The following is a 26725-nucleotide window of genomic DNA, read 5'->3' as shown; positions in this document are numbered from 1 at the left end:
CCGCCGGGGCTCTTCCTGAGGAGGTCCCGTGACGTCAGTGACCCCCCACCACTACCACCGCCACCTCAGTGTTCCTCTCTGCGAAGTGGGGGCTTTTGCTCCCTACAGCGCCGTCTGGCTGCTCCTCCCGGGCAGGAAGAAACCTGTCTTTTTCCCAGGGATGGATCAAATAGGTCCTGGGCTTTGATCCCTTCCCTCCACGCCCAGACGAGGGACAGGAGAGGGCAGGTTTCTGGGGCCCCGCAGACCCCAGCCCTGAAGGCAGGCACAACTCCACGACTGGGTGAGGCTTTGGGTCAGCCTCGCAGCTTCCCAAGCCTCAGTTTCTCCATTTGCATGGCTGACACAGGTTCAGGGCTCAGGGAGCAGTAACAGGATGTGTACTGCTGGGGGACTTCCCGGAAAGTCCAGTGGTTGAGACTCCCTGCGTCCACTGTGTGCCTGCTTAGTCGATTCAGTCGTGTCCAACTCTTTAGGACACTATTATAGTCTGCCAGGCTCCCCTGTCCACAGGATTCTCCAGGCAAGTATACTGAAGTGGGTTGCTATGCCCTCCTTCAGGGGATCTTCCTGACCCAGGGATAGAACCCGGGTCTCTTATGTCTCCGGCATTGGCAGGCAGGCTCTTTACCACTAGCAACACCTGGGAAGCCTACCCACATGTCCCAGGGCAGCCAAAAAAATTAGGAGGATGTGTACTGTTGAGAGCGGGGCCTGGGTCCGTTCACTCACTGTCTGGGGAGTGACCCACCTGGTGCTGCCATGCTGGGGGCTCAGGAGTTGGGGTCCCTGCCCTCCTATCTTAGGTTCTGGTGGGGGAGGGAGACTGGGGGGGTGGGGGGCTGCCCCAGGTGGAGCCAGCTGCGTGGTTATGCCAAGTTAATACTGGCTATGTGGAGTGCTCGAGAGTGAGTTGGTGAATCCTGCCCACTGAGCACCTAGATCCCAGGCCAGGCCTGGGGTGGGTAAAGGAGAAAGGCCCCCATTCAGCACACTCTTGAGCTCCCTTGAGTACCCACCTATGCCCCCATCAGCTGCCTGCTTCCCCTGGGCTTGGGTGGTCCCTTGGCTGGGATGGTAACTTGGGCCCAGGGCCCCAGGAACCTGACTTGGTTGGGGTGGAGGCAGGCCCAGACTCACCTGCTATGCAAACGCTTTCCCAGCACCCCACCTCATCTTGGTCCTGTGAGTCCTGGGAGGCAAGCCAAGACTGCCAGATGCTTTCATCCGAAGGAACGCTGAGCACACAGCCTCTGAAGTGAGCGCCTTGCCTGTGGGCATCCACGTGGAAGGAGATAACCTTTCTGGAATTCAGGGTCTAAGGCCCTGATTTTCTGCTGAAACACTTTGGGCAAAGTTGATCTTCCAGACTTTGGCTCCTTCTTGTGTGGCAGACGCCCTCCCCTGACTTGAGATAGGCCAGGTACCCAAAGGCATTTTGATATAATAGAATAAACTAATGGATGAACTCACCTTTGCTCCATAACCAAATGCTGTTTGGAGAGGGTTTGAGTGAGTGCCTGTCACCAGGGCCTGGTGAGGTCTACTTAATCTTCCTGCCTCCCACCTCCAGGCATTCTTATCAAAACTGGAGATTCAATCTTCCTAAGTCAAGGCACTCCCCTGACCCCCTCTACCCTGGCGGAAGAAGTTTGCGGAAGTGCTGGTATTCCCAAGAGAGCCCAGCATTCCTGAATCGGTCCTCAGGCCCCAGGAAGTTTCAGCTGATAGCCAGCTCCATATGTAGCCTAGAGCACCCTCAATGCCCTCAACTCCTCATCCATCAGATACAGAAATTGTTCTCTGTGTCTCACCAAGTCTGTAGATGAAATGAGCTCCATGTGTCAACCGAACGTTCAGGCTGAATCCTGATAGCGGCACCTCCTGGTCAAAGTGTGGAATTGCAGCCTGGCTCTATCAGACAGGAACGAGGGCAGCCAAAGGGTCCGGAGTTGCAATCCTGAGATGAGTAAACCCCTAAGTCAGAGAGAATTCTATGGCTTAGGTAGAACCAAAAATGTTTTTTTAAAACGTTTTTTAGAACTAATGAACCCAGCTCGACTGAGTTAGAGTGTGAGGGAGGGGTTCCTGAGGAAGAGTCAAGTGGCTGTAGCCACGACATACAGAGAAAGAGAACTGGTGATTGGTGATGATTCATGGGCTTCCCAGGTGGCTCAACGCAGGAGACATGGGTTTGATCCCTGGGTGGGGAAGATCCCCTGGAGAAAGAAATGGCAAGCCGCTCCAGGATTCTTGCCTGGAGAATCCCATGGGCAGAGGAGCCTGGTGGGCTATAGTCCATGGAGTCTCAAAAGAGTCAGATGCGACTGAGTGTCTAAACATCAGACAAGTAAAGTGAAGGGGAGACAGTCTGTGGTCTCCTTGAGGCCAGAGAGTATAGGACAGAGAGAGCAAAGAGCAGGTGATCTGCAGTCAGCGTAGGTTTCGATCCCCCAGCACTGCCACCCACTAGCTTGAGACCTGGGCAAGTCTTACAATTTTTCTGAGCCCAGGCTCATCATCTGTAAACAGGTGGTAATAATAGCCCCCACCTTGAAATGATGCCCGTGTGGCACTAAACATAGTAACTGCTCTTGTCATCCTAGCTCTGATGCTGTAGAGCCACATGAATTTTCCTAGTGCTGAGCAACTGCCCTGGCTGGCCAGGCACCTTCACAGGGAGCTGGCAGGATGGTTCTGGCAGGAGCCCTGGAGAATGCCCCCTGCCTTGCCAACTAAGGTCAGGCTGGCAGGCATCTTGGAATGAGGCCCCCTTCTTCCCTTCCCAGGTGTCCCTCTTTGGCAGCCGGTTGGCCGGACTGGCCCTGGGAACCAGGGGCATGAATGTTCTCAGCAGAGGTCATGTGCCTGGGAGCTGGGGCACCTGACCTGTGCCCTCCCTGGAAGTTGGGACGATGGCGAGGCCGGAGCTGGGAGGATGGCTGAGTCCTCAGGCAGGAAGCCCCGTGTCCTGGGGTGTCAGAACCAGAAGGGCTTTCAGGTGGTTGTGCCGATGGTGATACTGAGGCTTGGAGAGTGAGAGGCTTGCCCGACAGTGGTAGGAGAGTTTGGTGGGCACAGCCGTGGTGCCCAGCTCTGGGCTCTGGCCTCCTCTCGGAATCTTACTGAATCCACAGTTGCTCTGTGGGGGGATGGGCTGTTCTTGCTCTCAGCTCCTAGAATCCAGGTCTGGAGAACCCAGCCACTGTGCTCTGCCCTAGTCTCTTCCACTCCCCCTCCCCTAAACTGAGGCCTCCTTGCTTGCTTGGCTTCCTTTAGTTTCTGCAGCAAGCAGGCCACCAGGACCTCGCTGGTGGGGGAAGGGGAGAGCTTCAGCAGAAATGCAAGAGCAAGGCCAGTGTCAGACTGCATCATGTTCTCAGCCCACCTGCCCTGCTAATCTCTGTATACACGCAGGCTCAAACATGCCACACAGGTACACGCATGCACTCTCAGGTTCATGCTCCCGGGGAAATGCAGGCACACGTGTGCACACACACATACATCCCTGCACGCAGGCACACGCTCCACGGTGCACACATTCCATCACGAGGTTCAGACCCGGAGGCTGAGGCCCTCCGCCTGTGGCCTGGCTGGCAGAAGAGGCTCACGAGTTTCTGGATGAGAGTTTCCAGATGAGAGCGTGCACTGAATCCCAGAAGTGGAGGGGATTTTAACCCTTATTTTTATAGGTGAGGAGCAGGCCTTCAGACAGGAAAATCAGCAGCCTTATTCTGAGCGCTTACCACCTGCCAGGCACTGAGAGATGGTCCTTGTCTCCACAGAGCTCACAGTGGGTGGCAGGGGCAGAGTGCATCGTGACTGTGCTGTGATGGGCCACACACGGGGGCACCGGGCGGGGGGGGGGCGGTCACTGAGGCAGAGCCAGGCAGGCCCAGGTGGTCTGCCTCCATGGAGCCTCCCCTCCCCTACTCCAGGGCCCATCTTCTGGCTCCAGGGCCTTTAAAAGTGAAAGTGAAGTCGTTCAGTTGTGACTCTTTGTGACCCCATGGACTATAGCCTACCAGGCTCCTCAGTCCATGGAATTTTCCAGGTAAGAGCCCTGGAGTGGGTTGCCATTTCCTTCTCCAGGGGGTCTTCCCGACCCAGGGATTGAACCTGGGTCTCCCGCATTGCAGGCAGATGCTTTACCATTTGAGCCACCAGGGCCTTTGGGGATTGGCAAAGTGGGGGCGACTCCTAGAAGCTGGGTGAGTCTTGGGCCCGCCTCACCTCTCCCTGTCACTCAGGGTTGTCTGGGCCACCAGCAGCTTCCCAGACCGCATACTTTGTTCCAGGGATCCAAGCCGCCCCCCGCCCCCCACCGCCCCCACCGCCCCAGAAAGAGTAGCCTTGTACTTTTGAGTCTAGCTGATCTGAGTTTGAATCTGGGCGCTGCCACTTAGCAGTCAAATGAGGCCTTGAGCAAGTTCTTTAACCCAAGCCTCAGTTTCCCTATCTCTAAAATGGGGATGACACAATTGGAGGCCATCGCTTATAACAGACACATTCATTATCTTGATTGTGGTGGTGATTTCACGGGTGTAGACACACCAAAACTTTTAGCTATATGCAGTTTATGGTTCGTTATATCTCAACTGTTGCTAAGTCGCTTCAGTCGTGTCCGACTCTGTGCGACCCCATAGACGGCAGCCCACCGCCGTCCCTGGGATTCTCCAGGCAAGAACACTGGAGTGGGTTGCCATTTCCTTCTCCAGTGCATGAAAGGGAAAAGTGAAAGTGAAGTCGCTCAGTCGAGTCCGACTCTTAGTGACCCCATGGACTGTGGCCTACCAGGCTCCTCCATCCATGGAATTTTCCAGGCAAGAGTACTGGAGTGGGGTGCCATTGCCTTCTCCAGAGCTGTACAAATAATGCCACGTTGCTTTCCTCACCCCATCCAGCCCTGTCACGCACAAGCACACAACTAGGAGCTAGACAGGCGGCTCTGGGGGTCCTGAGTCTCCCTGCTCAGTGAGGCTGCCCGAAGGGGCGTCCAGGGGCTGGTTATAGGCTGGGTTCCCTGCCTCTGGTGTCACCCAGCCGCTGGGCCAAGACAGGTTCTGGAAGCCGCAATCAGCTCCTTCCACTTCAGGCTCTTCCTACCTTGAGTCCTTCCTGCCTCCCTCCCTCCTGGATGGCCCGTTGCCCAGCTGCAGTTGCCATGGGCACATCTGCTGGCCCCCCCCTGCCCGGGACTGCCTGGCAGGAGGTTGAATGAATGCCCACTGAAGGGGGGAGTCTTGGACATTTATCCTTCAGAGCCGCCCCTAACCTCACTGTTCGTGAGATATTTCCCCTTCCTAGTCCCAAGGGCAGGAAGGACATGTGAGCCCCGGGACTGACTGGTGGGCAGTCTGGTGAGATGCCCGAGACTGCCCATAGGATAGGGCTTCCCAGGTGGCTCAGACGGTAAAGAATCCGCCTACCAATGCATGAGATGCGGGTTCGATCCCTGGTTTGGAAAGATCCCCTAGAGAAGGAAATGGCAACCCCCTCCAGTATTCTGTCCAATGGACAGAGGAGCCTGGCGGGCTACAGTCCGTGGGGTCACAAAGACTTTGTGACTAAGCAGCAGCAGCTGCAGTACATAGGATGAGGTCCCTTGTCCCTTGGTTGGGCTGGGTTCTGCCACAAAGGGCTGGGTGACCGCTTTGCCGCTAAACCTCCAGGCTCCTTCAGGATATAGGAGCCTGAATCCTTGGGAGCAAGGTGATACCCCTTCTGGGCTTAACATGGATCAAAGCAGAGGTATCCACAGCCTTTCCCAATAGCATCTATTAAGGACCCTGATCTTGGTCAGTCTCCAGTATAAATGCTCCCACCAGAAACAAGCATGCTTCTGGTAAGTGCAGGAAGCTGGGGCCGTGTCCATGGAGGCTGGAACCAGATTGCCTGGATCCAAATCTAGCCCTGCCACCCGCTGACCACAGGACCTCAAGCAAGTGCTCCCGCCTCTCTGACCCTCAGTCTCCTCCTCAGCAAAGCAGGTGCATAACAGCGTCTATGCTCAGGCTCAGGGCCACGTGGAGAGTGCAGGGGAGGCAGGGCAAGCCCGAATGTAGCCTGAGGCTTCGGGGAGGGCCTTCTGGGTGGAAGGAACAGCAGCTGCAAAGGCAAGGAGTGAGGAGGCCCTTGTACCTTCTGGAAGCCTCAGTGTAGCTGAGGAGAGGGAGGGATCGGTGGGGAGACACACCTGTCCTCCTGCAGGAGGACAGACCTGTCATCTGTGTGCCCAGTTACCTTCTCCCTCTGGGCCTCGGAGCTACAGGTTATGGGCTTCCCAGGTGGCTCTAGTGGTAAAGAACCCACCTGCCATTGCAGGAGATGCAAGAGATGTGGGTTCGATCCCTGGGTTGGGAAGATCCCCTGGAATAGGAAATGGCAACCCACTCTAGCAATCTTGCCTGGAGAATCTCATGGACAGAGAAGCCTGGAGGGCTGCCGTCCACGGGTCGCAAAGAGTCAGATGCAACAGAGCACGGACAGGGACAGACAGGTTCTGGGCCTCAGACCCCTCTCTGCACAGGGGGAGTCAATTAGCCTCCAAGCTCCTCCCAACCAATCTTTCTGGAGTTGAGTTCTCTGAGGTGTTCAGGGGTCCCTTGTGTTTCCCCTCTCAGAGGTAATTGCATTTGAAAAGAGCCTAAAACCCCTTTGTGTGGAGGTTCACCGGGCCCATGTGGAAGAGGTCTAGGGGGGCGGGGCTCTGCCCCCAGCATCCTGTCCCCCATAGAGCCAAGAGGGCACCCTGCGTCCTGGGAAGAGCCGAGGTTCTGGAGCCAGACACAGACATGTGCTATGCAACCTCGAGCTAGCCACTGACCTCCCCGAGCTTCAGTCTCTGCCTCCCCAGCGGCGGGCATGATGCCCACTTCATGGGGTCAGAGTGGGGGTGCTGGGTGATCTGTATGAGGCCCCCAGGGCCATGCCTCGCACTGGCCCAGCTTAGCAAGGAGATGCGTGGGCTGCCTGAGACTCAGGAGACGGCCCCTCCCGTCTCCCAACGCTGCGTCCTTGGCATCCTGACCTCGGTCCCAACAGCTCAGTCTTTTGTCTTCTTCTCCAGCTGGTGAGGGATTGGCTACAAGACATGCCTCCCCCTGCCAGGCCCCAGTGTGGTCTGTGGGGGTGTGCAGGGTCAAGGTGCCCCAGGGGGGATGGGGGGGTGAAAGAGGTGTGGCTGCATGAAGCCTCAGCTCCTCAGCTGCTCCCGGTGACAGCTGAATGTCCTGTTCCAAACCCCATGGCGGCCTGTCCAGGGGATAAGGCTGCCCAAGGCCAGGAGGGAGCTGCTGGGAGGGGCTGGCAGGCGGGGTGTGGGGAGCTGGCTCTGGGTCACTCACATTCTTTCTCGTCTCCTTCCAGTCCCGATGTCCGGCAAAGGCTCCGTGGTTCTGGCCTACAGTGGGGGCCTGGACACCTCCTGCATCCTTGTGTGGCTGAAGGAGCAAGGCTATGATGTCATTGCCTACCTGGTGAGGGGCTCCCGACGTGTCTGTCTTTCTACCTGTTGGCTCTGCTGCCTACCTGCCCGCTGTTACTGATCCAAGCCTGCCCCCTTACCCAAGCCTGTCTTAAACTGTAGGAAAATTCTTGTTTACTGTCTCTTTCTCTCTATCTGTTAGGTGAGCTCCTTTGAGGTCCCCCAGGTCTGAGATGCCCCCCAGAGCATAAAGGAGACTGGCTCTCCATGCACTCACTGAAGAGGGGGTGGGGGCACCAGGAGTGAGTGTGGCAGAGCTGCTAAGCCAGCCTGCCTGGAGAGGGACCAGGGGCTTGGCTTGAGTCTGCTGAAGACCATGGAAAGTCACATAAACTTCCCCTTTCCTGCAGCCCTCAGTAATTCAGCAAAGATCTAGGCTCCTACATGGACTAAGCTAGATGATTAGAGATCACCTAATTCTGGAACAGCAAATAGGCCGCAGGCCATAGGTAATAGATTAACTAAGATGCCACTCCCCCATCCAGGGTCCATAGCAGATATCGCCAATCAAACCAGCTTTACCTCTGATAAACCTGGACATAACCTCTGAGTCTTTCTCCATATGACTGGCAAATTCTAGAAATCCAGCTTAAGCCAAGCAAAACCAAAAATAAAAAAAAAAAAAAGAAAACCAACATAATTCAGTTTTTCATATAACTGAAAAGGCCAGGGTATGATGGCTTCAGGCAAGACTGGATCCAGGTGCTTATCCAGATTTGCCTCCATCTCGGCTTGGCGTCATTCTTGGCCTCTCCACAGGGCAGGCAAGGCTCTCATCATCCCTTAGTCTTCCGAGAGAAAGGAAAGCTTTCCCCAGAGGCTCTGCTAGAAAAGCCAAGGGAACACTCATTCACTGGCCAGAGTCCCTGCACACAACATTTGTCAATATGGCTGTGTCTTAGAGGCTTGTCTCTATAGTGAGCAGGAAACATTTGCCCTCATCCATCCCTGTGTGCGGGCTTCCCAGGTGGCGCTAGTGGTAAAGAACTTGCCTGACAGTGCAGGAGATGTAAGAGATGCAGGTTTGATCCCTGGGTCAGGAAAGGACTCCTGGAGAAGGAAATGGCAACCCACTCCAGTATTCTTGCCTGGAGAACTCCCTGGACAGAGGAGCCTGGCAGGCTACAGTCCATATGGTCTCTGAAGTGACTTAGTACTCATATGCATCCCTGTAGAAAGAGGTCCCAGGAGAGAAGGTTCTGTTCCCAGAAGAAGTGAGGAGGGTGCCCTGGACAGGAGAAGTTCGTTATTGTCAAGAATGGTTTGCAGTTAAAGTCAGTCTACCACTGGTAACAGTGCTGACTCCCTGCCACTCAAGTGGAGGGTGAGGGTGAGGCCCAGGGAGGGGAAGTTCCTGGCCCACAGCCCCCTGCTGAGAGCAAGAGATGACTTTGAGTAAATGCCAAGAGCCTGGAGTGTGTGCATCCCTCCATGGCAGCGCCAATGGGCGGTCCAGATCCCAGACTATCACCAGGCAGATTTAAAAGCTGAGTGACCTCAGAAAAAGCACCTGCAGCTGGACTCTGGGAACACTCTGCTGAGCAGAATCTAGGGTCAAGGTCTGGGCAGGAGGCCAGAGTGTAGCCAGCAGAAAACATGCCTGTGTCTAGACAGGGCTGTTGGAACCAGAGGTCGGGCTCCAGCAGGGGGACAGCTGGGCGCTCCTAGCCTGGGCCTCTGCCGCCGCCGGCTCTGGTGCCCGGGGCAGTCAAGTTGCTGCACTTGGCTGGGGCAGTGAGCAGGGAATCAGGCAGCTGCGACAGGCCAACCTTTGAACTGGCTTTGGGCAAATTTCGGAAAGAGATTGATGGGTTCAAAGGCAGCTTTAGATCTTCAGGTGCAGTGACAGCGAATGTTGCAACCCCACAGCCCAGGTGCACAGGGCCAGATTCAGCCTGTCCAACTCCTTGAAACTGCTTTCCAGAGCCTCAGGCAGCTCCAAGGGGTACAGCGTCCCCAGGCCCTGGTTCTTGTCCTTTCTCCTTCCTACTGTGACCTTAGCCATCCAGATGAAACCACCTCCATCTGAAGACGGTTGAGTGTGAAAGACACCTGCCCAGGACTCACCTTCGGGTGGGGACGGGGTTGGGGGGGAGCGCGGGGGGTGGCGACGTTCTTCTCAGCTCTTCTTTCTGCCCCTGGCTGATGGATCCTCTCTGCTTCTGCTCATCAGGCCAACATCGGCCAGAAGGAAGACTTTGAGGAAGCCAGGAAGAAGGCACTGAAGCTCGGGGCCAAAAAGGTACCAAATGTGGGCAGGGTTTGGGGCTGGAAATGGGATCTGACATGTTGGGGGCAGCTGTGGGGGTCCCTGTCCCAGAGTTCCTTGCCTCCTATGCCCCTTCCAGTTGGTCCTCTTGCTTCCAAGAGTATGAGGTTAATTCCTTCTGCTTTTGGTGTGAGGGCTTCCCTTATGGCTCAGCTGGTAAAGAATCTGCATGCAGTGCAGGAGACCTGGGTTAAATTCCTGGGTTGGAAAGATCCCCTAGAGAAGGGAAAGGCTACCCACTCCAGTGTTCTGGCCTGGAGAATTCCATGGACTATATAGTCCCTGGGATCGCAAAGAGTCGGACACAACTGAGCGACTTTCACTTTCACTTTGGTGTGTGAACCATCTTCTGGTTTCTCCTAGCCTCTCTTCCACCCAATCACCTCCCCATCCCACCTCCCCATCCCTCTACCTCTTCCTCATTCATCCATTCACCTGCCCACCCCTCTTCTATCTACCTGTCCATCCACACACCCACTCACTCACCCTTCTCACATCCAACTACCCGTCCATCCATCCATCCTTCCATCCACACGATAGTATCAGTGAGCAGGCCATAATATGAATATGGCCATCATGGTCCCTGCTCACATAAGCTCACAGTACAAAGGAAACACAGTATCTGTGAAGCGCAATAAAACTCACATCAGAAGTATTAGGAAGCTGTCAAGTTCACAGTATCAGATAAAAGTTTTCCATAATGCTAGTTTCTTTACTGAAGCGACTTAGCAGCAGCAGCAGCAGCAGTTTCTTTACTGGAAAGCTTGAGTTTTATCACTGGCAACAAATACTCAGTTTTCCTTGAAGTGACAGGGTCACTTCATTTTTCTGCAAATCGTGGCCAAAAACCCAAGTCTTAATTGACCTTGTTTTGTCTGTCAGTCCTTCATTCAAGCATGAATGATGGTTTATGAGAAGAGCGGCTAATTTAGCTAGTAACTCACTTGGGCATGCAGCAGAAATGCTTCATATGCTTATCACATTTTGTATTAAAGAGTTGGGGCTTCATCAGCGGGTCAGATCCTGGTAAAGGAGCCACCAGCAATGCAGGAGACATAGGAGACACAGGTTTGATCCCTCGGTCAGGAAGACTCCCTGGAGGAGAGCATGGCAACCCACTTCAGGATTCTTGCCTGGAAAATCCCATGGACAGCGGAGCCTGATGGACTATAGTCTATAGGGTCACAGAGAGTTGGACACAGCTGAAGTGACTTAGCATGCACACACGCGTGCACTCAAGAGTCGAGATTTAACAAAAGTGAATCGTTTTCTACTGCATTTTCAAGACCACCCTTAAGCATCTGTTAGCTGCGTCTGCCTTAGATGCAGGCCATTTGAGACTCTGTCTTCTGACGGTGCCCTGTCCTTGCCAAGGCTGCCTCCCATGGGCTGCTCTCCCATAGGTGTTCATCGAAGACATCAGCAAGGAGTTTGTGGAGGAGTTCATCTGGCCGGCCATCCAGTCCAGTGCGCTATATGAGGACCGTTACCTCCTGGGCACCTCTCTCGCCAGGCCCTGCATCGCCCGCAAGCAGGTGGAGATCGCCCAGAGAGAAGGAGCCAAGTATGTGTCTCACGGAGCCACAGGAAAGGTAAGGCCAGGGTGTGTGGCTGGGGAGGGTGAGGATGCAGGGGCCTGCCAGGGGGACGTGGGCAGCCGGGCCTGATGGACGGTCCTCGAGCAGTTGTTGGATCTCCCCCAGAACAGTCTGCTGTGCAGTGGACAGACTGGCCCGCCCAGCATGACTAAGAGGAATACATGGACAGACTGGCCCGTCCACTCTAAGAGGAATATTTCTAGTAGCGAGTTAGGGACAGCTGTGCTCTGTGCCCCAAGTGTGAGAGTCCCACGTTCGCGGTGTGGTGGGAGCCACGTCACCTGCCTCTGAGGCTCAGGCTCATCTTTTTCTTTTTTCATGCCCAGTATTATTTATTTCAAAACTACTATAAAAGATTAAAAACCATCACATATCCATGAATAGGGGGTTGGCTGCATAAGTAACACAATGGTATGCAACATAGTCATGAAAAAGGATGAGAGCAATCACCCAGAATACGTATAGTAAGTGAAAAAAGGCGAGGTGCACAATTGTATGATGTCATCTACTACATTTTGCATAAGAAAGAAATACTGAGAAGTTAACTGAAAACTCTCCACAGTGAGTGGAGGGGCAGGAATGGAATAGATGTCTCTATTATGTTGTTTTTTTTGGCTGCTCTGGGTCTTCATTGCAGAGCGAGGTCTTAGTTGGCTGCGGCATGTGGGATCTTAGTTCCCCAACCAGGGATGGAACCCGAGTCCCCTGAAATGCCAGGCAGACTCTTAACCTCTGGACCACCAGGGAAATCCCTCTTAACAACATATTGCGTAGATCTGATTTTGAAAATTTCGAGGTTGAATTTAAAAGATAAAATTCACTAAGCCACTCATCTCGAAAAACTGAAAGCAGATGGAAAGAAATGAACCTACTGTGTGTCCAGCCCGTGACGTAATCACACAGAAGAAAGTATTCCAGCGTGAGCTTAGCACATAATATTCCACTGAACAAGATACGTTCTGAGGTGGACACTGGCTAAGATCACAGCGCGAGTTTCTGTGCAACGCAGTGGACGGGAGACCACCTGTTCCCAGAGGGTTTGAGTCCCAGCTGTGTGACCTTGAGTAAGGCCCTTGCCTTTCCTGAGCCTCAGTTTCTTCACTTGCAAAATGGAGAGGAGGCCCTGTCTTCATTTCCAGGGCAACAGCATTACAGACTGGGCGGTGTAAACACCAGGAATGGAGACTCTCACATTTCTGGAGGCCGTAAGTCCAAAATCAAGGTGTTGGCCAGGGAAGGGCTCCAGGCTCTCCCCTGGCGTCCTTGGCTTGTGGGTGCATCACCCCAGGCCTACATCTCCACGCGGCCATCTCCTCGGGTATCTTCACATTTGTCTTCCCCGTGCATGTCTGGTTCTGTGTCCAAATTTCTCCTTTATCCCAGGACACCAGTCATACCCACCCGAATGACCTCATCTTAACTGGATGATGTCTGTAAGACTCTATTTCCAAATAAGGTCCCATTTTGAAGGGCTGGGGGGTTAGGGCTTCACCATACCTTTTTCTTTCTTTCTTTATACCTTTTGTGGGGACATAGTTCAATCTGAGACACACCTTCTACTTCTGGCCCTTGTGTGCAGGAGGGCAGACAGAAGGGTGACCCTGGGGGTATGAAACAGGAAAAGCCCTCAGCACTCTGTCCCACAGGTGGCAGACTCAAGAAACAATTCCTAACAGTGCCGGCGGCCTTTGGGTGGTGTTACTGGAGACTCTGGGGCTTCCCTAGTAGCTCAGGCGGTAAAGCGTCTGCCTGCAATGCAGGACACCCAGGTTCTATCCCTGGGTCAGGAAGATCCCCTGGAAAAGGAAATGGCAACACACTCCAGTATTCTTGCCTGGAGAATCCCAAGGACAGAGGAGCCTGGTGGGCTACAGTCCGTGGGGTTGACTGAGCGACGAGACTGAGCTATTAACACACATGGACACACACTGGAGACTCGAGCCCTCAGCGGACACCCCGCCAACAGGGATGGGGCGCCCCAGCACACGCGTCCTGACCAGATGCAGCCCCCGACCCGAGGCAGCGCGGTGGGGTGGAGGAGGCAGGCCCTGGCTCAGCGTGACGGTGAGTCACTCTCAGATTGTGGTGGACGAGGCGCCGTTTGGGGGTGGGCTTGCCAAACAGCCACCCCACCAGGCGGCACCGGCCTGCGTGTCTCACTTGTTCACCTGGTGCTCAGTCGGCAAGCTCGTGCGGGTGTCTGTGAAGGGCGGGGTGCACGCTGGGCGCCGCCACAGTCTTGAACTCCTTGGGCCCCTTGTCCCGCCCTCAGGGGGCCTGTGTCCCAGCAAGGGAGGGAGTGGACCTGGGAACGGCTGGCTTAGCGTCTGTGCCAGGGGGGCCATGGGGACAGCAGGTGGGGGCCAAGGGAAGTCTGCCCTGCAGAGCTCGGCCCTGAGCACGGGGTCCTGGGACGTGTGCCAGGCCTGAAGACAAGGGGAGACTCCTGAATGGAGTGGGAGCTCTAGCCTGGGAGAAGCGGCAGGGCAGGGCTGGGCCGGGCCATGCTAAAGCCGTTGGCTTCATCTGGAAGACTCCTGGCTGGACGGAGGTGGCCAGGGACACCCCCACCCTCCCACCCCATGGCATGTAAGGGATTGTTCTGGACTGAAATCGTGGCCCCTGTAGAAGAAGCGGGCTGCTGGGTGCGGCCCTAGTTTTCACTAACACCCTAGTTGGGAGCAGACTTTGAAAATCCAGAGCGTGGACCAGGCTGTTGGGACAAGGACCCGAGTTCCGCTTTCCACCTTCAGAGGTTCCAGACTGTGTTCCACCTTCCACTTGGATGGTAGGAGAGGGTACAGGAGAACTCGGAGGTTCCGGACTCCCAGATTTACAGCTGGGTCCAGGTCCCAGCTTCCCTGCATACACTGTGTGACTTCATCCCATGAGTCTCCGTTTCCTCACCTGTGAAATGGGAATAAAATAGAACTGGCTCATGGGGCAGGTGGGAGCAGTGACCAGGAGAATCTCAGTGACGCACTCAGCACAGACCTGGCACAGCATAAACTCTCAGTGAGAGGGAAGTGCCTCGCTCAGACAATCACCAGACCTGTACTGGTACAGAATGAACCTCTCAGCCTCTCACCTGTCCATGATGAAACAAGCTGGGCAGTGAGCCCCCTGTTCCAGGAGGTATTCAAGCTCAGGCCAGGAAATGAGGATTATGGAAGGGCTCCTGCTGAAATAGATCCCTCCAGCAGTACCATCAGGACCAAGGGTGGGTGGCTGTCAGTGGAGTGAATGTGTGTATGGTGGGTCTGCCCCTTGCTGGGGAGGCTCTGAAGATCCAGGGAGAGACCCCTGCCAGACTAGCTCACAGGTAGCTGGGAATGGCTTCCCAGGTGGCACAGTGGTAAAGAGTTCATCTGCCAACCTCATCCCCAACACTTAACGCTTCCAGGCCCCGCCACCATGACACCGTTGAACTTAGGAAGGTTGGAAATGCCACAGACCCTCTTAAAATGAAATTGGCCTTATTTTAAAAATAATGAACCTAAGCTGCTTTGATGGGCTTCCCTGGTGTCTCAGTGGTAAAGAATCTACCTGCCAATGCAGGAGACCTGAGTTCGATCCCTGGGTGGGGACGATCCCCTGGAGGAGGTCATGGCAACCCACTCCTGTATTTTTGCCTGGAGAATCCCATGGACAGAGGAGCCTGGTGGGCTACAGTCCAGGGGGTTGCAAAGAGCCAGACATAACCGAGCTCGGACGCCCGCATGTGGAAACAGCTGCCAGCAGTTGTGTGCTTTGCTCCATTTGGACACAAGAGGGCACCAGAGGCTCAGGTTTGAGGCCCTCCTGGGCTGGCCCTGCAGGGAACCTTTGTTTCCCTCTCTGGTCCTGCAGGGCTTGGGCTCTGAGAAGAACACTGTCTGCAGTAGTTTTGTGGCCTCTGGAGATCCGGGGACGGCCCTACCATCCAGTGTCCATTAGAGAGACAGATTTGAAACATCACTGGGGGGCCCCAAGACCAGCTGCAGGAAGGCCACAGGGGGCGGGGGGGTCCCTGTCTGCCCTCCACCCCGACATCTCCCATCTCTTCTGGGGGTTGATGAGCATGACTTACTCCTGTGCCTCAGTTTCCCCTCATTGACGTGACCTGGGAAAAGCCCCAGCAGCCTCTGAAGACAGTTTCCTACAAGAGGGGAGAATGGGGAGGAGCAGGGAGGCCTGGAGGGTTCCAGAGAATGCCAGGCTTGAGACAGGGGGTTGCTGCGGAGAGAGGGGCTGCCCGCCTGCAGGGGCTGGTAGTCTGTTTGCTCCCCAGCCCGCCACCCTGGAAGGGGGGGCATCAGTGACTTGAAGACGTGAGAGGAGCATCCAGAGTGAGTGATGCGGCCTGCAGGAGGCTGGCAACCCAGAGTCAGATCCACGTGGGACACCTGAGCCAGAACTTTATGCAAGTTGGGCAGTGGAGAGACCCAGGGCCTCGGGGCCCTCATTCCAGCCTCTCTCATGCTCTGGCTCACTGACTCCACCCACTGAACCCATCCGGCACTGGCTTTCCTCCATGCCCTGGGATGTCCATAGGTACAAAGCCAGTTCAGTCGTGTCCAACTCTGTGACCCCCTGGACACACCCCTCTGTAGCCCACCAGGCTCCTCTGTCCATGGAATTCTCCAAGCAAGAATACTGGAGTAGGTTGCCATGCTCTCATCTAGGGGATATTCCCAACCCAAGGATCAAACCTGCATCTCTTATATTGGCAGGTGGGTTCTTTATCACTAGCGCCTCCTAGGAAGCCCATATAGGGGGCTAACCCAGCAAGGGGTAATGGTGGCCCCGAGACATCCAAGTGAACAAGAGTCAGCAGTGATGTCAAGCAGGAAGGGCACCCCAGGCTGCAGGAGCAGCTTGTGCAAAGACCCGGAGGCCCGAGATGGCTTCCCTGCTTGGGCCCAGCCCAGGGGGCACTTGGTGCAGAGGGCTGGGGCCCGCCCCTTCACAGGCCTTCAGGGACTCTGATCCCTCCCCACCAGAGGGCTGCACAGGAGCTGGGATGGCCCTTCTCGAGCCTCCTCCCTCCCTCCCCTGATTTTGGAAGAGGGGCCTGGGAATAGGAGCCTGAGGGCTGCGGGCAGCAGTTTTGTAGAGGGCGCCATCTGTGTGGCTCGTCCAGGAGCAGATGGGAGGGCCCCGTGCAGTCCCCAAGGGCACAGCACCTGCACTTGTACACGTGTATCCGCACGTGGACACACGGCGGGTGTGCAGGACGTGATATACCTCCCCCCTCGGCCCCCTGGAACCTGCCAGGGCCACCCTGGGGCTGGGGGTTCTGGAGTCAGGGAGGGGAAGGACCGGACAGTTCTTGGGGCCTGTCTGGGACAGAGTTTCAACTCTGGCTCCTGCGAGGGTGCCTGGCTCGGGAACAGATGGGTGTCCCCACGGCGATCCTGTTGGGCAGACCCCAGCCCGACATGCCAGTCCAGGGAAGCACAAGCCACCATTGTGCTGGGGAAACCTGAAGCCCTGGAGGAATAATCGCCATGATATGCAACACTAGACCATATGCTTAACGAGTCTAAAGTAAGCCTGCCTCTAATCAAGTATCACTGCTGCTGCTCCAGGAACTGTGCAGCCCACTGGCCCTTGGGCGGGCATCACCACCTGTGCCTCAGTCTCCCCATCCATGTTGTTATTCGATGTTCAGTCGCTCAGTTGTGTCCGACTCTTTGCAACCCCATGGACTGCAGCACGCCAGGCTTCCCTGTCCTTCACTCTCTCCCCGAGTTTGCTCAAACTCATCCATTGAGTCGGTGATGCCATCCAACCATCTCATCCTCTGAGATGCAGATCATGATAGAGCCCACCTCTGGGGCACTGCCATGTAAGGATTTGTGGAGCTGTGTATGGAGCTCAGCCCCGTGACCTGATGGTGAGCTGTCAGGGTGGGACTGGTGTCTTCTGGCTGTGTGTCCCTGGACAAGTGGCTCCACCTCTCTGAGCCTGAATTGCCTCATCTGTAAAATGGGGTTAGAAACCCCTCGCTGGGCCAGATGGCTCTCCCGTGGGAAAGCCAGCACATAGTAGGCCCTCACTGGAGGGACCGGATGGAGGCCGATGGGGGCGGCTGGTCTGGCCCGGCTCGTGGGCCAGGGAGTGATCAGAGGAGCAACCTCAGCTCCTGGCTCCGAGGAGAGGGGCTGACTGGTCTGGCCCGGCTCGTGGGCCAGGGAGTGATCAGAGGAGCAACCTCAGCTCCTGGCTCCGAGAGGGGCTGAAACCAGTATTTCCGCGTCGCCTGACAAGACTCTGGAAAATAACATGTTATTCCCGCCGCTGCCTGGCTGCGCCCGTGCAGTTTTCACAGTAGGCGAGAGGTCCCTCTGTTATTTCCACAGGCTTAAGCCTCCCTCCAGGCCGCCGAGTTGATGGGGGGCAGGCGGGTGGCTGGAAGCCATTGTCTCTGGGGCTGGCGGGCTGGGCCCTCTCCCCCCTCCCCTTGAGGACGTAGACCACCCGCCCAAGGCGGGTTGAGGCGGTGGGTCCCCCGTGCCCCGGCTTGGGCTGGGCTCTGTGCCCTTGGATGAGCCCCTCCTACCTCCGGACCGGTTTGTGCAGAGAAGCAAAGGGCCTCGGTGGTCATCCGCATCCAACCCCTCCCCCAACCAGCCACTGCATAGATCCGAGGCTCCCAGAGAAGACAGGGCTCCCAGTTCAGTGGACACAATGCCACAAAACCCCTGGAAGTGAGCTCGATCTTGGGGCCAGTGAGGCCAGGCAGGAAGAGGCTGAGGTGTGGGCAACCCCGGGGAGGCTGCCTGAGGTCTCGGTGGAGCCAGGCCTCCAGCCCCGCAGGTGTATGTGCCCCCCCGAAGAGTGGACATGCATGATGACCCGTGTGCGTGCCCTGTGGTGTTCCCAGACACTCACCCTCCCATGCCTGTGAACGCCGTGGCCTACAGCCCCCACCTGCCACGGGTGCACCCTCACACCAGTGCATGCAGAGGTCCTGATTGTCGCCACTCGGCACACACCATCATGTGGGCATCTTGTGCACACACATCCTGCACACTCGTGTGCCCGCACAGCTCGGCTCTGCACTCAGGGAGACCCGGGTTCGAGTCCAGGGCAGAAAGCCTGCTCCAAGCCCAGTGTTTTAGATGGGTTTGTAGTATCCCAGGGACGGCAGAGCCTGGTGGGCTGCCGTCTATGGGGTCGCACAGAGTCGGACACGACTGAAGTGACTTAGCAGTAGTAGCAGTAGCACCCAGTTCAGGAGGGGAGAGCCTGTGCGGAGACAGGAGCACCCAAGGGGCGCCGACGAAGGTCACCCAGCACTGCCTCTCCCCCGAACCGCATCAACCGGTCCTTATTCTGTGGCTCCTGAAACCCCCCGTTGTATGTTTCAGGGGAACGACCAGATCCGGTTTGAGCTCACCTGCTACTCGCTGGCCCCCCAGATTAAGGTAGGATGTTGCTCCTCCCCTGAAAGGGTGGATGCTGGGGGCTAAGTCCCCGGGTGGGGGGCGGGGACAGAGCATGGGGTTCCCTGGGAGGTTCCCCAGACAGGGGCCTTGTGGTGGGTGGTGCCCTTCTTCCATGGAGCGCTCCATTCATTTACCCCAGCCACAGGGACAGCACTCTGTCCCTGATCATTTGTCCTTCTCGGAGAGGCTGCCCAGCTGCCTGGGTGGATCAGGCACTAGATGGAAAGATGAGGCTGCCCTTCCAGCAGCATCCTTGCGGGTCCAGGTCTGCCTTCCCATATGTGCACTAGGACCATTCTGGGCTGATTTTGGGACTGCTCACAACCCTCCGCCCCGATGGGGGCCCCCCAGCTCAGGCCCCCTCCTCCCCGGCTGCCTGAACCCTGACCCTGGGTTCTTGGATTCTTTCCTGGGATGGGAAAAAGCAGGACCAGGTCTCTGGGCATCTAGTGAACAAAGCCCACAGCAGAACTACACTGAGAGCTGCAAACGCAAGCCCCAGGGTGATTATTTCGATTTTTCTAGTGGCCACGTCAAAAAACCAAGATGAAAACCAACAGATGACGTCATTTTAATGATATGTTTATTGAACCCTATATATCCAAAATGGTATCATTCAACATGTTATCGATGTTGAAATATTTTACATTCTTTCGGTACGAAGTCTTTAAGACCCGCTGTGTGCACTTCACTTACAACCAGAACTGGCCACAGTTTGGGCCTCTGTGGCCACGTGTGGCCCCTGGCTGCCATTTTGGACAATGAGGGTGGGCGTGGCTCTGAGCTTCTTTGCAGCCACTTCGGGCTAAAGCTACAAAAGATGTGCCCTTCCCAAGTCCGCAAGGGGCCCTAAGGGCTTTCATTTTTTTCTTTTAAGTGGAACCTCTTTCTCTGTCCCTTTAACCAACCAGCCAGCAGCTGCTTAGGGGGTGAGAGTGGCCCGAGGTGAGCAGTAATAAGCTCTAGTGATTTGCTTTGACCCCAAACACCAGGAGGCCGAGAAGCCTCCCAGACAGTAGCTGCCTGTTGATGCTGCAGGCCCTGGCCTGACCCCCACTCTCTGTTCCCACAGCAACTTGGGGGGCCAGGGTGTCTGGTTTCTGGGTCTTTGTCTGCAGAAGCCAAGCCCAGGGGTGGGATGGGGCTTGGTGATGGGGCCCCAAGCTGGTCTCTGGGAACCAGGATGAGGCCAGAGGGTGCTCCGCCCAGGATCTGCTCATTTCAGGACTGGGGAGGCCACAGCCACCCCAACCCCACCGGCACCCCCAGCCTAGAAATCAAGCCAGCTTCTCCATCTAGATGACACCTCCCCACCCCAAGTTGGGCAGAGGCCTGGCTGGTTCCAGGGCTGAGTGGGGGCTCTTCTTGGGGGACCTGTCTCTGAACAGTCCCCCCGGACTGGTAGGATGAGTTCTGTGCCTCCAGTCAGGCTCCAATTCACCTCCTTTCCCCCACCCAGAGCAGCCCTGGGGGTTGGGGGTGGCAGGGTATCAGGAGGGGTGGGTCGGAGGACGTGCTTGAGACCCCGCAGGGCCAGGCTGGGTGGCTTTAGTCACCAGGGGTAGGGGGGCCCTGGACCTCTGGACAGGGGTGCCATCGAGAAACTTGAGGCCTGTCTAGTTCAAACACTTATGTCTCAGTTGGGGAGACTGAGATCCAGAAGGGCAGGGACCTGCCTGGGGGCATGCGGCCATTCTGCCATGGAACTCAAGCTTTCTCCAAAACCGTCCTCTGGCGTGGCAGGCCATGTCCTTCCCCCGCCCACTGCCCTCCCTGTGGGCTACACGGACCCCCCCACCCAGGCCACCGGTGGACCCTCAGGCCCCTTATCAGAGAGGCCGGCTCTGCAGCTTCAGGGACTGGAGGAACCGGCGGCCCTGACTCCTTGTCTCGTGTCCAGGTCATCGCTCCCTGGAGGATGCCCGAATTCTATAACCGCTTCCAGGGCCGCAACGATCTGATGGAGTACGCGAAGGTAAGGCTGGACTCCGCCATCACCCCGGCCCTCGTCCACTGCCCGCCCCCAGGCATGTCCCTCCAGAGGCTCTAGGCTGGGGCTGATACCCGCGCCTGGGGACCTAACCTCAGCCCTGGTGCCCTCCCCCAGCACCTGTTCCCTGGGCCGGCCCCAAAGAACTGTGGTCCCCGCCAGGACTGAGCATCTCTCAGGTCACCCCGCCCACTCCCCCAGTCCACCCAGCGGGAGGACGCTGGGCCCCCTCCGCTTCCTGTTCAGATTGCCACCTCTGCGGTGTGTGCCACTCAGGGGACAGACAGGGGCTGTGAGCAAGGCTGTTCTCTGCCCCTAATTACCTGACTAATTGTCCCCGGTGCTTTCACAGGTAGGTGCTCCCAGGGCCAGAGGCAGACAAAGACTTCTGGCTCCAGCCCTTTTTGAAGTACAAGTTGCAATAAAACAGATTAGAAGTTTTGCATCAAGATCCTTAGCCACTCCCCAGGGTACCTTTCTTTTTAGCAACTCGATGGCAGCGCTTGACAAACAGCCTCAATCAATCAGACAAGGGAAAGCAACCTGGTGCACGCACCAGAAAATTGCTTGGGTTTTTAAATAGCAGTCGCCAGTGAGCTCTCGCCGCAGCCAAGGTGCCGCGTGGTGGGGGACACGGCGGGGACCCAGCCCTGCCCCTACTGCCAGCATCCCATTAAGACCTGGAGAGCTCAGAGGAAAGATCTCCTCGACCATCTGTTGTTTTATTATTAAAAGGGGAGTTTACAAGAGCAAGCCCATATGTTGCCAAACAAATTTTCAAATAGCAGAGCTATTAAGGGAATGGGGTTAGAGGCTTTCTTCCCCTCCTTGGTCTCCTTGAGGATGCAGAATCTGAAGCACGTTTTATCTTGAAGAATAATGAATCCAGAGCCCCGGCCCAGCCCTGTTCTCACGCCGGCAGTCGTGGTTGGAGAAAGGGCTGACCCGTAACGCTGTCCTTCGTTTCTGTGACGCTCCCGAGCAGAAGCGGCTCCTAGGTTTTGCCAGAATTTCTGGAGCCATTGTTTGTCCCAAGGCTCTTGGCTCAGCTTCTGTCTCAAATAACCTTTTAAGCTGGAAAGTTTGCCCTGGCAAGAGAGTCTGGGTCGCCACCACTGAGCCTCCCTCAGAGGCTGGTATCAGAATCGAGCGCTGAAAAATCTGACCACGTTCTAGAATGATGGCGGTGTCTCTGCACCCGGGAGTGACCAGAATAACTGAGCAGCAGCCAGACTCTGTCCAAAACTCAGAGCCATGCAGCTGCTTCAGCCAAGACAAAAATCAATGGGGCTTTGAAAAATTCCCGCTTTCGAGACCCGTTACGTCGCCCAGGCCGCAAGGTGCTGTAGAGAGACTCATGACAAACATACATTTGTATCATTTTCCATCTCCCCCCCAAATCCATCACCCAAGGGGAAAACCACTCAGAATCACCCCATCCTTATCACTGTCACCATAATTCTTTTAAAGCCAACGTGCAAGGTCAGGGTCCGGAAAGCGGGGAAGTCTTCTGTGTACGTGTGGAAGACAGTTCTGTTGTCTGTTGTCAGTTGCATCCAGTTTCCGGGGTGTGGATGTGTGTGTTCGTGGGGAGCTCAGGACAGAGAAGGGAGGGGAAACAAGCCTCTTTGGCTGAGGGACTGTGTTTGGCATTCGTGTGTATCTCCCTGCTGAGGAAGGGCTGCCCGCCCTGTTCCTCTCTCCTTGCTCTGCCGGAGCCCCAGTGGAAGAGAGAAAAGGCAAGAGTGTTTCCAAACCACCCCCCAGAAGAAAGGCTCCAAGGAACCTGCCCACTGGCTTTCTTGGCCCCCAGCCCAGAGGAGTCTCCTCTGCGGGGATTTCAGCCCAGTTGGCACAGATAGGGTCCTGGTCCCCACATCTGGCCTTCTCTGCCTGGAGACAGAACAGGGCGAGCACATGGGTTTGACTCTGGGCAACTTTGTGGGAGGCAAGGAGCCCCCCAACACTGCTCAGCCTTGAAGTGAAGTGTTCCGTTTGCCCACGTGGTCTCCACTGAAGAGGATGCAGATTTTAGAGTGGATGTGGGCTGTTGCTTTAAAAACGGAGTGTCTTGGTAAAGCTGGAAAAAAATATCCAGAAGGTTTAACCTACTTTATTTTGAAATTTTAAGGCGGTGATGAAGGAAACAGCTGCTCCCTGGTGGAAGCCTCTAGAATCTTAGTTGTGGGTATGAGCTGAGCCAGGGCAGAGAGCTGTCTGGAAAGGCGGGGTACTGCTGGTGGAGACTGGTTGCACCCGCCTGGGCGAGGTGCTAAAAAGGGGCCTGGGAGGCAGAGCAGAAGTCTTGCCAATTTATAGGGGCTGGGCTAGGCTGCTTAGCTGTCTTCTGTACCCCATAAACCCGGGATAAGAGAGTAGGATGGTATACTGTGCTGGACCCAACCAGGTGCAGCCTGAGCAGCAAGGAACAGCTCAGGGAGCAAGTATGTCTTTAATACAAAAGACCTTCAACGTGTCACCCACAGCCTTTCAGGCCCAGGGTCTCCGCGGGGATGTTTTTTCTCCCCTAAACAAAGAAATAGATCATTTGGGAAGCAAAGCATTGTCAGATGGGGTGTTACTCCTCTTCAGGGCTGCAGATTGATGTATGTGGTGACCACAGGCAGCAGGGGAGACGTGGGCCCAGAAAGTGCCGGGCCACGCCCTGGAAACAAGTGTCCGGAGCCAGAGGCTCTCGTGGGCGCCTCTTGCTTCCTTGGGTGAGCGTTAAGCACCCCCGTGGGTGCACATACCTTGGTTGAGATCCACAATGAAAGCTGGGTCCATTCCACCTCCCAGCTCATGGAGGGGGGGTCCGTGGATGGTGCTGGAAGACCCTCAGCACCTGAAGTGTGAACTCAGAATCTTCTGTAAGAAACCTCCAAGATTAGCATGCACTCCTCAGCATCTCAGACACTGGGTCTTAGAGTCTCTGCCTGGGCATCTTCAGAAATGGGATCCTCACTCCCCAGGCCACCTTAAGGTGGGGAGAAGGAGACTGGGTGGGGGGGTGGGGGGGTGTCCAGAGTCTTGTTGGCCTCGGAGCCAGAGTTTGGGGGTGTCTTTGACTTTGAAAGGAAACCGAGGCAAGCAGGCCTGACCCTCGTGTCCTTCAAGCTCTCTCTTGCCAACACTGTCTTACCTGTGTTGTCTTAACCTCTTACCTGCAGCAACACGGAATCCCTGTCCCAGTCACCCCCAAGAACCCGTGGAGCATGGACGAGAACCTGATGCATATCAGGTAAGACGTCACCTGCCTGTCCACCGCTCTGCCAGGCCTCAGTGAGCGCCCACCCGTCTGGGTCATGGTGGAGTGGTGACCTGCCAACCCGTGGTCCCCGCCCCCATGGACAAAGCCCGGTGGCCTCAGGGAGGGCAGACCACCTCTTATTGATGTGTCCCTCTGCTCCTCCCGCGCTGACCCCTCCTCTGTCTTCCTTCTCCCCTGCAGCTACGAGGCTGGAATCCTGGAGAACCCCAAGGTAATCCCTCCGTTCCCCCGAGCCCGCTGTCTTTTGGCAGTGGCTGCTCTGTGCCGACGCGGTCTGGTGTGTTTGTAGCCTAATTTGAAATTTCACGGGGGGCCGGGCATGGGACTGGGGCTGAACCCTGCCTGTGTTCCTCGACCCTCCCCACCGGGCCCCCTGTCGCCTGCCCACTCCACACTGCGTTTTTCAGATCCTCCCCCCTCCCCGGCGCGCTCTTTTTTTTCCCTAATTGCTGCCACGATGAATAGGGGAAGGAAATATTTCAGGGACCAGAGAGTGCGATTGTGAGACAATAAAGAAGCAATTAGGCAGATGAGACACTTGTGGGAGGGCCCAGTCTGTGCCCACCAGCTCTCCGGCTGCCTCGGCTGCTGCCATAGCGGGAGGTGGCACAGATCGGAGCCTCAGGACCCGTTAGTCTGGGCCTGAGCGCCACACCCGCCAGCCCGCCCGCCTTGGTCCCAGGTCCCCAGCCTCCCCGGCTGGCTCCCGCTGGACCTCGGGGCCCTGTTTGAAGTTTAGGTTTTTCTCTCTTTTGGGGGAGAGGAGGGGTTCCTTTGTGTCTCCCCCTGCCCACCGTGGGAGATGGGGGAGGCAGGATGAAATGTATCCTGGGAAGAAAGAAAGAAAAAAAAAATCTTTTGTCCCCCCAGGGACTGTCTCCATTCCCTGGCTGATTTGGGGGTGGGGTGGGCTGCTTGTCTGATGTTAGGGGAAAAGTGTGCTGGGGGGGTGGGCAGGGGCCCTCGTGCAGCTGGGCCAGGGCAGGGGTTGGGGGGGTGGCAGGGGGGCACCGGATGTAGGAAGACCAGCTGGAGAGGATGGTTTGGGTGAGGGTGGAGTGAGCCTGGTCCTGGGGAGAGCTCCCCGTGGGGACCCAGCCCTCTGGGTTGGTGTTGGCAGTAATCTAACCTATACCAGGGGCTGTTTCTGGAGCCAAGCCTGGGGTGCGCAATCTCCTCTACTCTGAGGCTCCTCGTGTCCTGGGGGAGGAAACTGAGGCCCAGAGGAATGACCCACCCTCCCTGCAGCCTCTGATTCCCTGATGCCCACACACCTCCCCTCCCCACCCGCTCGGCTCTCAGCCCAGCGGTGTCACTCGGCAGAGCCCATACCCTTGTCCCCTGGGAGCTGATGGCCCCACGGGGCTGCTGCCTGCTGGTCACGGGCTTTTCCAGTTCATGCTTGGCTGACCCCACGACACTCAGGCCAGCCACCCCTAATTAGCCAGTCAGTCAGCGCCCAGGGGGCTGGGGGAGGCTAAGCGGAGCCCGGTGGCTCCTCTAGCAGCCTGTGATAACGCTCTCACCTCGCTGCCAGCGGGGTGCAGGTCCCCTCCCCTCTCAGGCCTCCTTTCTAATGAGGGCAGTGCATGGACAAGGAAGTGCTAGCCAGTGTATTTTTCAGGATTCTACCCCCTAGTCAAGTGGGAAGGTGAGTGCGTGGTTCCCAGAGACCTGGGTCTGAATCCTAGCTTTGCTTCTATGGCTGCACAACCTTGGGCAAGTTATTCAACCTCTCTGAGCCTCTGGCTTCTTATGCAAACAGTTGGATATTGCAACACCTGCCTTCTGGGGTATGAAAGCCTTCGGCCTGTCCTGGCACAGGGCCCAAGGCCTCAGCCATGGAACCAGGGGTCCCACTCTCCCTCCTCCGGCCGGCTAAGATTTTTGGGGGGAGGAAAGAGACGAGGTTCTCTCAGGAGTGGATGCTCTGCTCTGCTGACCCCAGGGGGAGGGGGGAGACCACACTCCCGCTGAGAAGTACGGGGGCCAGGCCTAGGGACCCAGGGACTGCCCGCTCCAGCTCCACTTTCCCAGGCCGCCCTGCTGCAGGAGCCCCTTGCCACCAGTCCCAGGGGCCCAGGTGGATGCTGCTCCCACAGTGGAGGAACTCTACACCCTGGGCAGCCCTGGCCCCCTCTGGAGGAGCTGGGGAGACCAAGCTCAGGGAACCGGCAGCCCCTCCCTCCCCAACCCCCCGCTCCAAAAAAAGCCTGAGACCTGCCGAGGGGAGGGTTTGAAGGCAGATGGTGGAGCCATTTTCTGCCTCCATGAGGGCTGATTGAAGGGCAATGAGGCAGCTAATGCGAAGAAAGATAGAAATTTACTTGCTTTAACTTCATACGGCCCACAGTGAAAGAGTTCATTCAGTCGCCGGCCCGCCATATCTGATGGATGAATAAACCATTTGCCGCATCGATCATGCCTCTACATCATGGTTTACTTCATGGGCCATTTGCTTCCAATCTCTCCTTCTCAGCCCTGTTTCATGCTTTCTTTCGCCCTCTCCCCATCCCCCCTCCCTCCCCACCAACTCTCTCTCCTTTTTTTTTTCTTCACTCTCTTCCCTCCCCCAACACCCCCACCCCCCCAACCCAAGATGACATTGGAAGTGAGCCCTCCCGCTGGGATGGATAAATAGGTGGTATTGATACTCAGCAACAAACTATTTGTCATTT

General features: G+C 56.4%; 1 protein-coding gene across 3 annotated transcripts in view; it reads left to right on the top strand.

Annotated features, from left to right (window-relative positions):
- Positions 1-26725, top strand: part of ASS1 (argininosuccinate synthase 1) — a 54040-nt gene that overhangs the window by 871 nt on the left and 26444 nt on the right. Inside the window, exons 1-8 of one of the 3 annotated variants that reach the window (XM_081587275.1) lie at positions 5619-5751; positions 7369-7478; positions 9660-9728; positions 11159-11347; positions 18709-18765; positions 20687-20761; positions 23947-24017; positions 24228-24258. In XM_081587275.1, the coding sequence (XP_081443401.1) occupies positions 5736-5751; positions 7369-7478; positions 9660-9728; positions 11159-11347; positions 18709-18765; positions 20687-20761; positions 23947-24017; positions 24228-24258 (618 nt within the window). In that variant the 5' untranslated portion in view covers positions 5619-5735. Of the gene's footprint in view, positions 1-5618; positions 5991-7368; positions 7479-9659; positions 9729-11158; positions 11348-18708; positions 18766-20686; positions 20762-23946; positions 24018-24227; positions 24259-26725 lie in introns of those variants that run through there. The other 2 variants (XM_081587277.1, XM_081587276.1) reach the window with 2 other exon arrangements.

This window comes from Giraffa tippelskirchi, chromosome 4, assembly GCF_054371585.1.
Source record: "Giraffa tippelskirchi isolate mGirTip1 chromosome 4, T2T-mGirTip1v1.2.pri, whole genome shotgun sequence".
Classification (NCBI taxonomy): domain Eukaryota; kingdom Metazoa; phylum Chordata; class Mammalia; order Artiodactyla; family Giraffidae; genus Giraffa; species Giraffa tippelskirchi.
This window is presented reverse-complemented; position numbering and strand designations above follow the sequence as displayed.